The 13,614-nt window shown below is 35.3% G+C and overlaps 1 protein-coding gene and 1 pseudogene across 1 annotated transcript in view; one reads left to right on the top strand and one right to left on the bottom strand.

Moving 5' to 3' along the window:
• Positions 1-13,614, bottom strand: part of Trdn (triadin) — a 340,388-nt gene that overhangs the window by 129,627 nt on the left and 197,147 nt on the right. The window contains exons 15-16 of the mRNA XM_042055567.1: positions 7,660-7,710; positions 3,059-3,088 (exon numbers count right to left, since the gene is read on the bottom strand). Coding sequence (XP_041911501.1) covers positions 3,059-3,088; positions 7,660-7,710 — 81 coding nt within the window. The remainder of the gene's footprint in view (positions 1-3,058; positions 3,089-7,659; positions 7,711-13,614) is intronic.
• Positions 12,836-13,255, top strand: LOC119820648 (annotated as a pseudogene).

Raw genomic sequence — 13,614 nt, 5'->3', positions numbered from 1 at the left:
GTGAGAGAAGGACAATATGAGGCAGGCACCCTCAGCTAGTTTTAATTTTTTATATCTATGAAAGTAATATATTGTGTTAGTCCCAAAGGACTTCCCATGCCTGACCCCTGGAATTATTTGATCTGTGGTCTTGGGCTGCCACGTTGTACGCCTGACAGCAGGTATGGAGCAAGTGTGAAAGTGGACTTGAGAACTTTAATTTCAGGTGAAGATTGGAGGCATCCATTCTCTAGTCACAGTGGAGTCGTTCAGTATTTTAGACAGCTAATGATTGAAATGTTTTAATTAACACAGTTTAATATTGTAGAATGAATAACTAGTATGGGCAGGATATTTATTTCTGTCACAGGCTTAAACATTTTCCCTTCAGGATTCCTTTCAATGGCTAACAATCACTAAGGACCACAGATGGTTTCTATTTCTTTTAATTGGTGTTCATAGCTTGAAAAGTAAGCTGAGAACATTTCAAACATACTTATAAATGCTAAACAATAATAAATCTGTTACAATGAACATTGATATCACACTTGATGGCATATATAATTCTTTTGACAAAAAAAAATAGAGAGATGAATGACTATGCATTCTGTTTCTGTGAATCTTGTTAACATCTGACCTAATGAGATGACAGTTGGATTGGTATATCTGCTTAGCCATTTAATCTCTATTAAAGTCAGACATCTTTTAGCTTCAGGAAAATTTAAGTAAACATTCATATGAGGAGAAAGAAGAATACAAAATGCATTTAAATTTTTAGAACACAGTTTTTTTTTTCTGCTGGGGGACTATGAAAAAGGTTTCAGAGATTCTCTGAAGTCACTGAACACTATAAAATTGTCTGCTCATTAGGTGTGATCAATCACTCTAGCTGTCCTGAGAAGCTGTTAAGAGTATATGAGATCACAGTGACATGCAAGCAGCAAGGACATAGCTGAAGACCGCACTTCAGATTACAGATTTCATTTCATCTTTAGGAAGAACGAAGCAATGGAGAGGTCAATGAGACTGAAGTCTAAATGTCAGGGCCACTGGAAAATCACAACTTAGCTTAATATACAGTAGAATTTTGGAGTCTTATATTGAGAGTCTTCTGCTTTTATTCAACAGTTGAATTTCTATGGGAAAAATTTCAAGCTACTCACATAGGGATTTGGAGAATTTCTCAAGAAAAATGATTTGAGATATATTAGTAAGGCAAAAGCAAAACTAGAAAATGTCCTGGAGGCATAACAATGGGTGAGGGGCAATAATTCAGCTCAAATATATGAAACTATAATGTGATTATTGCTTTATTGCTTCATATACCATGGTTTTCTTAATATTTTTGCTCTATTGTTAATGAATTAAAAGGGTAATTTCAGAATAAAAATCAATTTAGCATAATGAACTCACAGAAACACCACAGTTTGTTTGTTTGCATGACTATCTCAAAAACAGTTATTATATTACTTCTTTACCCAAATTAGAGGATAAATTGATTTTACTACTGAGATACTAAAGCAGGAAAACAGAAAAGCAAACATTTCTGAGGTTTTACACTGTGTACAACTGTGCTGGGAACTTACAACCTCTTTGTTCTCATGACATCTCTGATGACTTTCCAAAGTGTTTAAGAAGAGAAAATACATGGTATCATTTACAAGAACAGTGTGAAAAGATTTACTGCATTTATAAAGAGAATTCATACAGATTGAAATGGCAGAGGAAACACAGTGATGTGTCCTAGTGGTCTTTATCATAATAGTGTTATTTCTTCCAGTCCAAAATAATAAGCAAGGCTTTGTTTTGTTTCCTTTTTCATGCATATTAACTCTTTGTTTTCTGTTTAATAGAAGCAAATTGTGAACTTCACCAGAATGTGATTACATAAACTTCTAATGAAATTAAGTATAAAATATAAGCTTTGTTTTTTCCTATCATTCTCTGATCAGATGAACACTAATGAGATTATAGATGTCATTCCCACATTACAGTGTTTTCTTATATCTGCATGTTGTTTTTGCAATAAAAACGAGCCTAGATTAATTAGCTGTGGTGGAACATGGTGCAAATGTGTGAATGTGCACTAGAAACATCTCCCAGAAGACGATGATGGGAACTAGATCAGTCTTCTTTCCTCCCATGCTTCACTAGCCATAGCTAGACTTCATTATGTCTATAGACCTCTGCTGGCTTGTGCTCTCTCTCTCTCTCTCTCTCTCTCTCTCTCTCTCTCTCTCTCTCTCTCTCTCTCTCTGTTTCTCTCTCTCTAGAGACTTGTTTACTTTAGAATTATTGTCATTATAAATATCTTCTCAACTTTTTTGACATTTGAACCCCCCCAAACCATTTAGACTGTAATCATTATTATTAAAAAAGTTAGCACTCTTGGAAGAGAAGCCTGAGTCTGGTATGTGGTCATCAGGTGAAGCATGGCCTAATCATACTGATCACCCATAGTTTAGTATCTTTCAGAATTTTTGTCTGATTCACCACAACACACACAATCTTCTAGTCTTTTTATTTTTGTGAAATTGTATTCTCTATCCTTGTGTTACTGTACCCTCATCACAACAGTATTGAATGAAATGTTTGCTTTAATAATTCATCCATTATAATTTGTTTAAAGAGGCATGTTTTACTCTATGTTGCACCAATGTAAATGGGTGTAGATAAGGTTTGACTATAATTTATATTGACTTTAGAAGAAGATTGTTAAGTCAGGGTTTTTCTGTATGCTCAATATAAAAGGATTCAAGGAGAAAGGATTCTGCATTTTACAAATCAACAGAACTTTTTTTTTATCAAGTTTCCAACAAAGTAAGAGGACTACAATTTTGACAGACTATACTTGATACTTTGTCTTGAGAAAAGTCATGTTGAATCTATTTTGAGAGTGGAGCTCATCCCTTGGGCAAGCAGTAATAGAAAGGGCACATTTGTGCAAAATGCAGGTACATAGTATTTCCAGTAATCCAATAGGAATGTAGGAAAAAAAGCAGCCACAGTCAGTTCTGAATGTGGTAAATTGTTAGAACAAATGGTACAGTGGGGTTTTATGTAAAACATGAAAACATACCTTCCTTCTTTTCATCCTTTTTAGCTGCTGCTGAAATAATGGCAAACAAACATTGTTAAAATATTAACTGACCATTCCTTATAATATACCTCATAATATAAATATGCATCCCAGGTACTTATAACTTCAGTCATCACTCATGAACTACTAAGCCCACCAAAAACTGCATAGCTATAACTATATAAATAATATATAAATAAATATTCATACATAACTACATAAACACACTACAAAAATAACTATATAAACAAAAACTATATAATTATGTGAAGACTTCTTAAAAATCAGAAATGAAAATATAGAAAAAGTAAATATATATAAAATATACATATATTATATATATTGAATCACATAGACAAGAAGAAAAGTTTATCCTCCTGTAAAATCACTTTTTCCATTTAAATTTTACACATTGTTATATCTGATAAATTACAACTTGTCTTTGAACATCATAAAACATAAACTATATCTGTATCCATCAAAAATGTAAATGATGTTCTACAAAATATATAGTTTGCTCCTGAAGAATATATACTGGTTTTAAGTCTATTTTTCATTTGCAGTAAGAATATACTAAAAATACCAGTTATGAATTCTACAAGGAATAAACTGTCTGAAACTTAAAGTTCTTCAAGAACTTGCACAATCTATACTTATATCAAATTAATCCTTTCTAAAATAATCTAGAAACAATAAAATAATAATGAAATAATAATAATGATAATAAATAAAATAATATTTCAGCTATTATTTGATGGCGTGTTACACTTAGCGTTCAGTTTTACTTGTTCTACTTCCAAACTGTCTGTCTATTATGAGTTTATTGTCACTAGTGTATAAACGTTGTTCCTTCGTATATTTCTTGAAAACATCAATTATTTCTTTGTTTCTGTACATGGTTTAATTATTTATCTGCTATATGAATGATCTCTGGAAACTCTGCCATGCTGAGAGTGATTATTCCCATCATGCTGTTTCTTATTTGAGCGTGTCATTGCCTTTTCTCTGAATACCCACAGACTCGGATACCGATTTCTCAGGGTGCTAAATCAACACTGGCAGCTGCCTTGCTATCAAGAAGAGCTCTAATGCCATGACGAGACTCAAGGTTACTAGTCAAATAATACATTATTTGAAATAATAGTAATTCAACAATAATATTTTATTTGAACACCAAACTTTGATATGTTGCCTTGCCTAAAACGTGCTTTTGTGTAAATCACTGAGCCTGTGGTCCTGAGCTGAAATTTGAAGTCAGCTTCCACATGTCTTTCCAGCCCTTCATGTTCAATTTTATTAGCATTTGGCTGAGGTTAATTTAATTCCTTGCTCAAGTTGTTCTTCAACCATTGCATCATTATCAGAACTTTGAGGCAAAATAGAAGGGTCTAAGATCCTCGTAATTTTATGAGAACAATAACACACTTGATCACATGTATATACACACACGTATACACAGACACACACACACACACACACATACGTATGGACACAATAAGAACTCTTTTCAGGAAAAGTTATTTACCCATGAAATTTACCCTGATATATATTTCATATAGACTCACTCTGTTTTTCTAACTCAAATAATATGTATTACATTCCCTATATAAACTTTTGTAAAGAAGAAACAGTTTTATTGAACTGGTAATCAGTAAGAAAACTTAAAAGTAGCTCCCTAGCCCTTAACCATGCTTGCATAAATTGCTGATAAATAAGATTTAGGTCAGATGCAATACATTCAGTCGTATCTCACAACACACTGTATGCTAATGAGTTTGCTGCGAAGCCCTCTACCCAGAAACAATCATACCACTGTCTAAATGCATTGCTTTTATTGCTAGACATCTCAGCACTGGATAATCCAGTGTAGAAAAGAAAATGGATATCCTGTCCGATGAATATTTTCCCTATTGTTTTCTAAAACCATTCTCTAAACTTTTCATAGGTGAGAGTAGCAGAATTCTTGTGTCTCCCTTTTGTGTAATTTTGTCTAATTGCTACTGGTTTGAGAATATACCACTTCTATTTTAAAGCCCCGAGGACATCAGTGAGTGACAGAAGCAATATTCTTGTATAGTTCATAAGTTAAGGCAATTATTTTTGTAGTATATCTGGAATCCAGCTTTTGCAATGTGAACATTTAGATAATAATATTGATTTTCTAACATTCCAATAGACTGTTCTAATATGAAAACAGTCATAAAATATAACCTATATAACCAACCCATTAGAAACTGTTATAGTAATAGTTAATCTGTGCATTTTTATGTATTAATTTGAGGTTTGTTATTGGAAATATGTATTAAAGCATCTTGAATGAAGCTTGGAGGCAACGTACTGACTGCTTTTCTTCACATATGCAAATTCAGCATCATTCTTGATAGAACTTGTTCAAATGGCTAAAGAAATACTTGCCTTAAACACCAGTGGTCATGATACTGGAAGGTACTCTATAAGCCACCAAAGTAGAAAGGTAAACAATAACCCGGCTTCAAATCCTTCAGTCTACAATTGTGGTTTGTTTTTTCCTCTTTATTTTTTTGGTTCTTTGGGGGGCCTGAAACCCAGCTCCCAAATAAATCTCATGGAGGCTTATTCTTTTTTTCTTTTTTTATGAATGGCCAGTCTTAGCTAGGTTTAATTTTAGCCAGCTTTCCTTAGCTTAAATTAACCTGCCTGGCTTTTACCTCTGGACTTTTATCTTTCTGTATTTTATATGACTTTATTTACTTACTCCATGAGTTGCTGTGTAGCTGGGTGGTTGCCCCATGATGTCCTCCTCCTTCTTCTCTTGCTCCTCTATCTTTCTTTGCTCTTTTTCTCCTTCTATTTATTTTCTCTCCTGATAGCCCCACCTATCTCTCTCTCTCTCCTTTTTTGCTATTGGCCAATGAGCTCATTGTTTCAGATAGAAAAAGGGGTAAAGTTTCACACAGTTGAACAAATGCAACATGAAAGAATGTAACACATCTTTGTATCAATGTTCCACAGAATAAAAAATGTAACACATCTTATACTAATACTCTATAACATACAAGTGCTCCTGCCAACAAGATTTTCTGATGCAATGATGGGATAATTCTTGTTAGAGTAACCAAATAATATTTGATTTAAGGCCAATCCATGAGATGGAACTCATCCATAGTACTGCTTGGGTGGCCAAGAATCTGAGACTACACAGCCGGGAACCTAGGAGAAAGCAACATAATAATACTTTGGTAAAGAATATGCTGACAAAATGACTCCTTATGACGTTCTGCCATAGTCATGTGACTTGTTCAGTCATCATTAGAGAATTTCTCTCCTGCAGTACATGGGAATAGATAGAGAAGATCCACAGCTTGACAATGTGCAGAGCATGAGAGACCTTGGAACACTCAGTATAAATGGGATGTCTCCAATAATCACATCCCCATCACACATCTAAAGTAACCATGCAGAAGAGGAAGTGCAAAGCATGTGCTAGCCAGAAGGGATGGAGGACACCTAGGAAATACACCCAACACCAAGCAAACACAGTGGGATCTATGATAACACAAAGTCATAGAAATTGTGACAGCATGCACAGAGCCTAGACAGGACTGGGCCTGATGTGCTTCCAGTGATGAGAGCAGAACTGGAGACAAGGCCCCATCCCTAATCCTTAAACTATCTCCAGTTTGTAACTAGACACAAATAAAAAGTTTGGTTCTCTAACAGAGTCTCACTAAGGACACAAGCCACCCTTAGGGCCAGGCCCCATCCCCAGCAGTAGATGACCAACACAAAATATACTCAATGGTATCTCTGGAAGTGCTTGCATCCCACAATGCTTTGGTGATGCGTTTTTTTTTCTTTTTTTCTTTCTTTTAACAAGCCTTCTGCTTAAAACTGTAATATTAGTTTCTTATTTTGCTTTAATGGAGGATCTCTTTGTTTTACAATGTGTATGTCTATATGTTTATATTTGTGTCTTTTATGCTTTTTGTTTGAATCTTTGGGGGTTTTCTGCTTATTTGTTTGTTTTGTTCCATCCAGGTATGCTTGTTTTATTTTACATTATTTTATTTCTATTTCTAGCAGTCTTGTTTTTGATGGGAAAGAGTAAGAAAAGATGTGGGTTTGGATGGATGGGAAGGTAGGAGTGGATCTTGGAGGACTTGTGGGAGTGGAATCATATTCAGAATATATGTATGAAAAAATTCTATCTAGCAACAGTTTGTTTACTGCAGAGGAGCGATCAGCAGATGGCGCTCTTCTGCAATAAACAGCTTTTTCTTTGTCAGTAAAATGCTATGAACAGAAGAGGGAAAAGCAGTAGTGTTTTTATTTATTTATTATTTTTAATCGTTTTTATTGAGTTAGATATTTTTCTCCTCTCCCCTCCCTCCCTACCCTCTCCCATGGTCCCCAAGCTCCCAATTTACTCGGAGGATCTTGTCTTTTATTACTTCCCATGTATATTAGATCCATGTATGTCTCTCTTAGGGTTCTCTTTGTTGTCTAGGTTCTCTGGGATTGTGAACGATGAGCTGTTGTTGTTTCTGTTTCGTTTGTTTTTTTTTTTTTTTTTGCTTTGTCTCTAATGCCTCAGTAGTATTTTTAAAGTGTTGATTACTTACCTTGTGCTGTGACTTTTGTAGTTGTTTGTTTGGCTTCGGATTTTCCTGGCTCTAAAAAAAAAAAAAAAAAAAAAAAAAAAAAAAAAAAAAAAAAAAAAAAATACAAACCTTAGTATAAATATATTTTCTAAACCAGACACAAAGATAGTGCTGACAAAACATATACTTGTCTTCTGTCTTTCATGAGCTGTCAGCGTGTTTAAAATTATACTGGTTAGAGTTTTGAGAACATTATTGGACGATATGACTACCTGGACAGAACACTGTGAGTCAGAGGGATTCTGGGGGCTCAGTCTTAGATGCTCCTCTGTATTGACCTTTCCCCAACCCAAGCATCAGAGATCACTATGAAAAAGGGAACGAAAGAGTGCGAGAGCCTCTGGATGGGGAAGAGCGTTGTGAAATGTTGACTTGTTGACATGTTAGGTCATCAGACTCATGAATATCTGTGGTTTTGGCTATTTTCTGCAACACACAATTGTACACAGAGTTTGCACAAGATCAAGTTAATCAAACTTTCAGCATGGATGCTTTAGGGACCTTCTCATTGCTGAGAAGCTATTAGTGGTTGACAACTGACAGAAGAAGAATTTTTCTTAGGGGCATGGCTTCTAGCAAATACCCACTGAATGGCCCTGCACAGATGTACAAATGAGCATCACTAATTAGACTCAGATTATTAATATGAAAGCAAACAAATAGGAGCTGGGGAGATGTTTCAGAGTTTGAGACCATGTACGCTTTTCCAGGGAACTTGAGCTCTGTTCACAACAACTAAATAAGGGGGCTCACAATTTCCTGTAACTCTAGTTCCCCAGTGATCTGTCGCCTCTGGGTTCTGAGGGAAATTGTATTAAAATGTCCATATCCACACTCATACTGACACACATACACACACTCACACACAAACTAAAAATAATAAAAACAAATCTTTAAAATCAAGCAAATAGAATATGAAGTTGGGAGGCAGAAGTGTTGTCTTGGAGGACCCCAGGAGGGCTGGAGTTAGGTTGCAGGGATAAATATAATCAAAATACATTGTGTATATGTCTACAAATTAATACAATATTTCAAGAATAAATAAAAGTAATATTAACAAGGAACAATTCAACATCAAAATAGTTTTGTAAAAAATAATAAGCTCTGCTGTGTGCATGGTTCAGTATGTAAAGTGCTTGCTTGCAAAGCATGGGACCTGAGTTTGATCCTCAAAGCTCACAGACAATAGCTGGACATGGTGGGAGGCACTCATAACTACAGCACTGAGGGACACAGTCAGATCCCTATGGTTTAATGTCCAGCAAGTCTAGCCATCTTAGCACATTCCAAGTCAATGAGGAAACTTGTCTTAAAAGAAGGTGGATTATGTGTCTATGAATTGACATCTGAAAAGTCCTCCAAACACACATACACACAAATACATATATACAAGTGAACACACATGTATATATGCAAATACTCTCCTTTCTTCCTCTCTCTCTCTCTATATATATATATTATATAATATATATATATTATATATTATATATATATATAATAAAAATAGAAGGGTGGCGGTGGTGCACGCCTTTAAACCCAGCACTCAGGAAGCAGAGGCAGGTGGTTCTCTGTGAGTGCGAGACCAGCCTGATTTATAGAGTGAGTTTTAGGACTGTCAAGACGTTTCACAGAGAAATCCCATCTCTATAATAATAATAATAACATTCCATGTCCTTGGACAAACAAAAATGTTTTGTCTTTTATTCTAGAGATAATTTATATCATAACTGTTATTATAAAAGTAGTAATTCTTCGGTTTTGTCTGAATGGAGTATCTATTGTTTTTTTTCTATTATTATTATTATTATTATTATTATTAAGTGTTACTATTATTATAGTTATTTATTTAAAACCTGGTTTATGACTTGTCAGAGCTCATTTGAATGACCTCTCTCTCTGCAAGGTCACTTACCCATGGATGGGTATATTATTTTAAGGAGCATTCTCCATCGGCTCTTATTTCTGCTGTGCCTCGGTTCCCTCTCTAAAACTTGTCCTTTTCTGTTCCCTTACCAAAATTAAAACAAAACAGAACAACAATAACAGCAACAAAAAAATCCATATTGGTTTATTAATGCACACTGATTTGTTCTCAATACCGTTATTGGATCAAAGTTCCTTTGTTTTAAGATTTAATCCTTTATTTTATGTGAATGAGTGTTTTACGTGCATGTATGCATGTGCACTACTGCCTGACGTTCTCTGAGGTCAGAAGAGAGGGTTCAATTCCTTGGAATTTGAGTTACATACAGATGTGAGTTAGCATGTGGATGCAAGGACCTGATTAGGACCCTATGAACATCAAGTGCTTTTAAAAGTTTGCTGAGACATCTTTATAGCCCACAAAATTCTTTTTTCTTTCTTTCTTTAATTGATTTTATTGAGGTTTACACTTTTCTTTGCTCCCCTCCCTGCTTCTCCCCTCCCCTTCAACCCTCACCCATGGCACAAAATTCATTTTTAAAGGGACAGTCTGCAAGGCGATTTCAACAGAAGGAAATCTCAGGGTCATACCAACAGCAATGAATCCCTCACGATTCCATGTAGTTCTTCCCTGAGTTCAAGATCATAAGTTAATGTGTGCTCATTTACAACCTCTTTCATGAACAGCATGTCAGAAGCGAATAGCATAAGACCAAAGGCCTTTTGAACAACTCTGCCCCCTTGTGGCTACTCAGCAACAGCAGCGGTCTCAGAGCTACCAAGGACACCTGCAGAGATGATCAGATCTGACATTTGCTTGAACAGAATGCCTGTTTTCAACAGAACTGTTTTCAGGTTTAAAGAGGAGACTCCATCCTGAGACCATAAATGCACAACAAAAGAAACCCGCACCAAAGCTCACAGAAGAGAAAGCACATGAAATCCAGGCAGATCTCCAACAAAGGTACATTTTCTGCCTCCTTTTGATTTCTGCCAAAAAACTAACACTATACCAGAGACAAATTCCAAACAAATGCAGAAATAAAAAAAAATAATAATAAAGTGAGACACATATTTCTTACAGTTATTGAAAAGTTCACAAGTGGTTTTTTTTTTCTGTATCATTCCTACCAATGTAATTCAATGAAAAATTTCAAATGAATTTTCTATGTTGTTATTAGCCTCTATTTGATAATTTTTTTTTCTCATGGTTTATTTTTTTTTATATTTAAAAATTTCCATCTCCTTCCCTCCTCCTCCCCCCTCCCTCCCCTCCTTCTCCCCTTTCTCTCCCCTCCTTCTCCCCCTTCCCTCCCCTCCCCTCCACCCATACCTCCCCTCCCTCCCTCTCAAGGCCAAGGATATTTGATAATTTTTATAGATGTATCTTTGCATCAAAAATATGACTTTTGGGGACCCTAGTCCCTAGTCTATTTGAATGCAAAGCTTCCTAGGTATGGATGGGAGGGGGGCTTGGACTTCCCAAGGGCAGGGTTCCTTGCCCTCTCTTTAGGAGGGAGGGGGAGGGAGGAGGATGAGTTGGGGAGCGGGGGGGGGGGGGGGGAGGGGGGGGTGGGAGGAAGTGTAAATTTTTGAATGGAAAAATAAATGTAAAAAAGAAAAAACAAAAAAGAATATAATTTTAAATAAATTGAATGATCATAATATCATTCAAATATTATAATAGTTCTGATATCGATAATTGATATTTATGCCATAAAATCATAGGCCGGTGTGTATAAGCCCTTATTTAATCTATTCAGTACCATAAACCAATGGAAGGGGCTAAAATTTGAATTGTAATAAAAGTAACATCCCATATTAAAATGCCAGCATAATTTCTCTATCATGCTTTAGTAAAGAAATTATTCAACAAGTCACTATTCTAAACCTCACGAAACATAGTAATACAAATAAATTGTCATGGATCTCATAAGCCAAAGGTCTCAACTTCTTGAATCCATCAAAAACTTGATTTAACAGAATTGAAAAAAATATTGACACTATATATTTAATTAATGAATCATCTTTGTCACATATTCAAATTTTAAAAATGACATGCTTGTCATTATGGGTCATCATTTGTGTTTTGACTTCAATTAGTGTTCGATGTAAGTTTCAAATACCTGCAAAAGGTAAATAAGCTACACTAGAACCCTCAGCATTTGCCTTTGCCTATTGGACAATAGATGATTGTAGTATTATTTAAGAAAAATGTTTGCATCTGAAAATTGTTTTAAGGTCTCCTCCACCACTGGAAAAAATCACTACATTTATTACAGCTATTTTTTAGAATAAAGTAGGAGAAATGAATTACTGTTTCAAAATGGTAAGGAGAAAAACTTGAATAATGTATTAGATCCTTCACTTGGAAAATGACAGTGAAATAAATAATAAAGAGCCCATTAAGCAAGGGAACAATCTGACAAGGGAAATGGAATGAGTAGAAGCAAGTGCTAAGGCAAGAAATTAGTAGTGGTTCCGTGGTCTACACATTCGTTATTCCTTAATTCTAGTTTACTGGGCATGGCACTGAAGATTTCAATACATTAAATTACTTATACAGCTGTTTCTTCTCATTAGTCTACAAATCCCCTACGGTTACTAATTGTTGCTTTCTAATCTACATAACTTTAGAACCTAGAGATCTACTAACAAATTTATCTTTAATAAACCAAAAGAAAATGCACAGGAAATCTAATGAATGATAATAATGGAAAAGTTCAGCTGACCAGATTGGTATAAAAGTGAACAACCAATCTCCCTTGTTCCTAATAATTAATCATTTATTAAGAAGAAAGCGTTTTTATTTTGAAGTTCACAACTTGATTCTCAGTGATTATATTGGAAACAGATTAACATTTGTACAAGTGGAACTTTTGGTATCTCCCTAGAGCAAGAAGAAAACAGCTCTTCTTTAGGCAAGTCATGAATCAAATTCTTTGACTTATTTTCAAGAAAAAAAATAGTTCAAAGGGAAGCCCCTTGAAGGTTTTGCAACAAAGACATTTAGGTTAAGCAAGAGAACTAAATAAAGAAGTTCACAGAAGGTGAGTTCCTACGGTCTTGAGCACTCCTGCCGCCGACCTGATCCATCAGCAGAGGGTGCTGCCGTTTTCTAAGTATCTGCTTCCTTCAGTCATGGTGTGTCCGTCCACTGGGACACATACTGTTTTTTTTTTTTTTTTTTTTTTTTTTTTTTTTTTTTTTTTTTTTTGCTTGTTTGGTGACAGAAAAGTTAGAAGAACATAAGAATTAGAGGGATATAGTGAAGGTAACGTAACTGCTGAGGGAGGAAAAGGAATTCTGGCAAAATCAATATCCTTAGGTGTATCTTCCGTGACTCTCCGGGAGTCACCACCTATGTGAGATATGGGCGCTCCAAGGTTCCGGAATGGTGCTTAGATTACTAATACCCTTCAAAGGAAGAAATGTATCATGATGACTTTTCCAAGAGAGGTCGTTGAAAGAAATTGGAGGCTTGAGGACTGGTACTGAACAGTTAGACAGTTGCAGGAGGAAGCATCACCTGATGGTACTGTGACTGAAACTTTGCCCCCTTGCCAGAGTGGAAGGTGGCTTATCATTCTTGTGGTGCTCTATTGTAACCAGACCTCGTGAGCAACCAGTGTGAATACAGGCACCTAACTGTTCCTGCTTGCAAGTGGAAAAAATTATAAAACATGTTCATACTTGCCCTAATAAAAATAATTAAACATCAGGAGAGGTAATAAAGATAGAATTGCAATGTCTTTGACATAAACCATGAGAGAAATCCATAGCCACCAATTCAAAAGTTAAATTTTGACCAGCAGTATCACATCTTCCAAACCCTCCAAAAGCACACATCCTTTTAAAATAAGGTATTAGAACCTGAAAACAATTTATCCTGAACTCCGATAAGCTGATAAATCAAGGTATGAATTATTTCTCACTATTCTTATAAAATGATATTCTCATATTTTCCTTCAAACTGAGCTATGTCATTCAACA

Source organism: Arvicola amphibius, chromosome 8 (assembly GCF_903992535.2).
Source record: "Arvicola amphibius chromosome 8, mArvAmp1.2, whole genome shotgun sequence".
In the NCBI taxonomy this organism is placed as follows: Eukaryota; Metazoa; Chordata; class Mammalia; order Rodentia; family Cricetidae; genus Arvicola; species Arvicola amphibius.
The sequence above is the reverse complement of the archived record's forward strand: the minus strand, read 5'-3'. Positions and strand labels throughout refer to the sequence as shown.